Below are 4,160 nucleotides of genomic sequence, written 5' to 3'. Positions count from 1 at the left end.
TTTAGGTGACAGATACTAGATGTCTGAAGAGATGGAAAACATCATTGAGGAAATAATAAAGAACTGAAACAAGTACTGGGGCCAGGAGGTCCAATGACATGCTCCACATTTACAGTGAGTAGTCTATTTTTCTACTGTACAATGCAGAGTACAGTCCTTTCATGATTAGTAAGTATCTTTCTTTATCCCATTATAGGTAATTTAGGCCCCAGGAAGTGGTTACTTCCTAAATGGATCACCTCATGTCTCCCAACAATGTGACTGAATTTATCCTCTTGGGACTCACGCAGAATCCACACTTGCAAAAAATACTCTTCATTGTTTTTCTGTTCATTTTCCTATTTACTGTCCTGGCCAATTCGCTCATTGTCATTACCATTTCCCTCAGCCCCATACTTTCAGCTCCCATGTACTTCTTTCTTACTTACTTGTCCTTCATAGATGCCTCCTTCACCTCTGTCACCACCCCCAAAATGATCATTGACATGCTGTACCAGAGGAGAACCATCTCCTTAAGTGGCTGCCTGACACAAATCTTTGTAGAACACTTCCTGGGAGGATCAGAGGTCATCCTGCTCATTGTCATGGCCTATGATTGCTATGTGGCCATCTGCAAGACCCTGCACTACATGAGCATCATGCAACAAGGGCTCTGCCGCCTCCTCGTGTTTGTGACCTTGATGGGTGGAATACTGCATGCCACTGTGCAGATTCTTTTCATGGCTAACCTGTCTTTCTGTGGCCCCAATGTCATTGACCACTTCATGTGTGATTTCTTTCCACTGCTGGAACTTGCCTGCAAGGATTCCTACATGCTCGGAATAGTAGTGACAGGCAACAGTGGGGCTATGTGTTGGCTCATTTTTTCCATGCTGCTCATCTCCTACATAGTCATCCTGAGCTCCCTGAAATCTCTAGGCTCCAAAGGACGACGCAAAGCCCTCTCTACATGTGGCTCCCACTTTACTGTAGTTGTACTCTATTTTGTGCCTTGCATATTCACCTACACACGTCCTGTGGCCACCTGCCCTCTGGACAAGTTGGTGACTGTGTTCTTTGCTATCCTCATTCCCATGTTAAATCCTATCATTTACACAGTGAGAAACACAGAGGTTAAAAATGCCCTGAGGAGTTTGTTGAAGATGAGAGTAACTTAGGCTGTTCGTAATGATGAGAAATTGACTACATATGTATATATATATATATATATATATATATACATATATGGAGAATATTACATGTTGTATATTGTTAAAGAAAATTAACAAATTTTGCAGATCACTGATGGAAAATAATAATCCCAGATGCTAACATTTATTAAGTACTTAATAGTGGCCAATCTCTTTGATATGTGTTTTGATAGTTTTTAATGTACTTTACCAAGGCTTCAACGTTTATGTGCATAGATTAAGGATATGCAATGGAGAGAACAACTATAAATCCATGGTTTGATGATTCTAGAGTGTATTTTTCTCCAGAGTCCCACTGCTACTTTACTAAATTTTTCATACATATGTTACTTGAATGAAATTGACTTTTTCATAGAAAAAGCCTTGATCTCAGAGCTTCTTTTGTTTTTGCTTTGCCTGCGGTAAATAAAAAAGAGAATAGAAATTCTTAGATATATATATGGAGAAGTAACATAAGGGAAGTGAAAAATTCACTAATGATTTTTTTTTTTGGCACTACGGATTGACAAAAACCAAAAAGAAAGACATTCACAAAAGAAAGAAAGAATAAGTTATAATCTATCTCTATTTTTTTCTTGTCATAAGAAATAAGCAAGAAGTTTTGAAATTACTCTTAATTTGGTCTTATTTTCTTAAATACCCTTATAGTTCAGAGTTTTTCGTGGATATGAAGGACGTTTTTCTTTTACCTTACCAAGACTTGAGGAGTAATTTGAAGAAACAAGGGTAAACATTCTTTTCTTTCATCTCAACATAAAGGCATATAATTATGTTGTGAAGCTATTGCTCTGTAGGTGTGATACACGTATTTACATTAAATGAACACTATTATCTATTGGGCATATTCACATTTTTAGGTGATTTTTCATGTATTAAATTGGTAGTTCCAATATTACTATCCCCATTATACAGAGAAATTGATGCCAAGAGAAATTCACTAATTTACTTGCCTCAGGTCACACATCTAAGATTTTCAGATACAAAATTTTAATCCAAGTCTTTCAGATCTCAGCCTTCGTTTCTTTGAAATAAAACACCATTGACCATCACAGTATGTTTACGTCTATAGACAAGAAACTTTTCTGCAGTCTTAATGATTCACTTTGTCCTTCAAGAAAGATGGTATCAAATTTGTTGTAGCCTTTTCTCTCATGTAGCAATATATTTAAGCAATAATGATCCTCTTTGTACATGGAAAATATTAGATCTTTCTACATTACTACAGAACAATTTATAAATTAAAGTTTCTTTGAATGTAACACTCCAACATGTGTTACTTCTCACAAACGTCCCTTTCTCAAACTCACGGGTCATATAGAGCTATTTTTAATTTGATCATACAGTAATGTCAGAGCAAGGTACACTGTTCTTTGGGGTGACAGGCTGTTTTAACTTATGCATGGCTGTCTCACATTCATAAGAAACAGAACAGTTCCCACAGAATCTAAGCCTGGAAGATCATATAAATAGCATGTGATCTATTAAAAATGATCAAGTTTGCAATTGCTGGTAAGAATTAAACATTTCAGCAGAATGTGGATTAAATGATGTGGTTCATTTTGACTGTCAATTAGGAGATGAGAGTATGCCAGGAGTAAGGAGAGGATGAAGTATTGAGTAAATGTTCTTTCTACTCTAAGACAAAAGGGAAGGTTTGAAGAGGGAAACTAAGGCCAGTAACTGTGTTTTCAAGGTGACAATAAGTGCTCAGTGGAGGAGTGAGAAGATTAATGAGAGACAAATTATAAATTGTCAATAGAAAACTTGGAAGGTGTAAGAACTGAAGGCAGAAATGTACGGCAGTCTGACTTTCTCAGTAGATGGAATCTTGCCGGTATGTGAATAACTGTAAGGAATGTTAAGATGTCCTTTTGTACTCATCATCAGGAGTATCTCATGAGGGCCAACTGACATCTGATTTTTTATGATACTTAAAACAGCATATAAAGAAGTAAGTATATTTACTCTAATAATTAATAAGATAAATAATATCTAGCTCTGTTCTGTAGGATGCTTTGGTTTATATGGGCTTTTAATTCAGTGAAAATATTAGGCATTAAGTGAGAGGAGTGAGCTAATTCTTATTGAAGGCCAAGCACGACACATAAATTTTGATAGGTTCTTTACATACTTTAACTCTCTTATTTTAAAAAGTTTTGTTAGCCTTTACTCCTTTTTATACAGAAGAAAATGAGGCTCAATGAAGTTAAGCAACAGTATCAAGTCATATACTCTGTCATCTCTACTCGTCCCGCTTCACAATACTCCTTGCAAGAATGATGTGAAAATATCAAATCACAGAATTGATCATTGGCTGCATTGTCAGGATTGCCCTTGAGGCAGTTTTCCCTTATTTTGGGGGGGTCACGTTCTTCTCTTAAGCTGTCCCTTGACCTCTCCTTCCCAGGTTATTTGGTCTATCTTGATTCCTCATGTGTCAGAGAAAAGCCGTATGATGATCTCATTTCCACTGATGTATTTGCCTTCATGGGCATCATGAAAAGTAGAATGTAATGGGCTGGAAAAGTAAAATTGAAATGATTGAATTTTAAAGAAAGTGACACATGAGCAAGAGAGATGTTTGGAGAAAGAATAAGGAATTCAATCACCAAGGAGGCCTATACTCTGGGCATAAGGATAGCACCTAGAACAGCTAAATGTTGTTTCTACAGGACTTTTCCCAATAGCATCACATGATGTAAATATTATTTGAAAAACGGCTCATGGTCATTTAAATTGAAGACATTTTGACTTATTACATTTATACAAAAGATACTGATCTGTGCCTACACTGTGCTGAAGAGTTCTGACAAGTGCCGCATTTGTGTGGAATTTAAATTCCAGTGGGGAATAGATGGATAATAAACAAGCTAATAAATAAATAAAAACTGTAATTGTGTTTGTAATAATTCTGCTGAAAAACATTTATTAAGTGGGTGATACAGTACAGTAGATAATTGGATATAGATT

General features: G+C 36.2%; 1 protein-coding gene across 1 annotated transcript; it reads left to right on the top strand.

Moving 5' to 3' along the window:
- Positions 1 to 230: 230 nt before the first annotated feature.
- On the top strand, positions 231 to 1,157 carry LOC124232716 (olfactory receptor 140-like). The gene has a single exon (XM_046649650.1). It carries the CDS (start codon positions 231 to 233, stop codon positions 1,155 to 1,157), a length of 927 nt encoding a protein of 308 aa, XP_046505606.1.
- The last annotated feature ends 3,003 nt before the right edge of the window (positions 1,158 to 4,160 follow it).

The sequence above is a fragment of the Equus quagga genome, unplaced genomic scaffold, assembly GCF_021613505.1.
Source record: "Equus quagga isolate Etosha38 unplaced genomic scaffold, UCLA_HA_Equagga_1.0 1100_RagTag, whole genome shotgun sequence".
NCBI lineage: Eukaryota > Metazoa > Chordata > Mammalia > Perissodactyla > Equidae > Equus > Equus quagga.
This window is presented reverse-complemented; position numbering and strand designations above follow the sequence as displayed.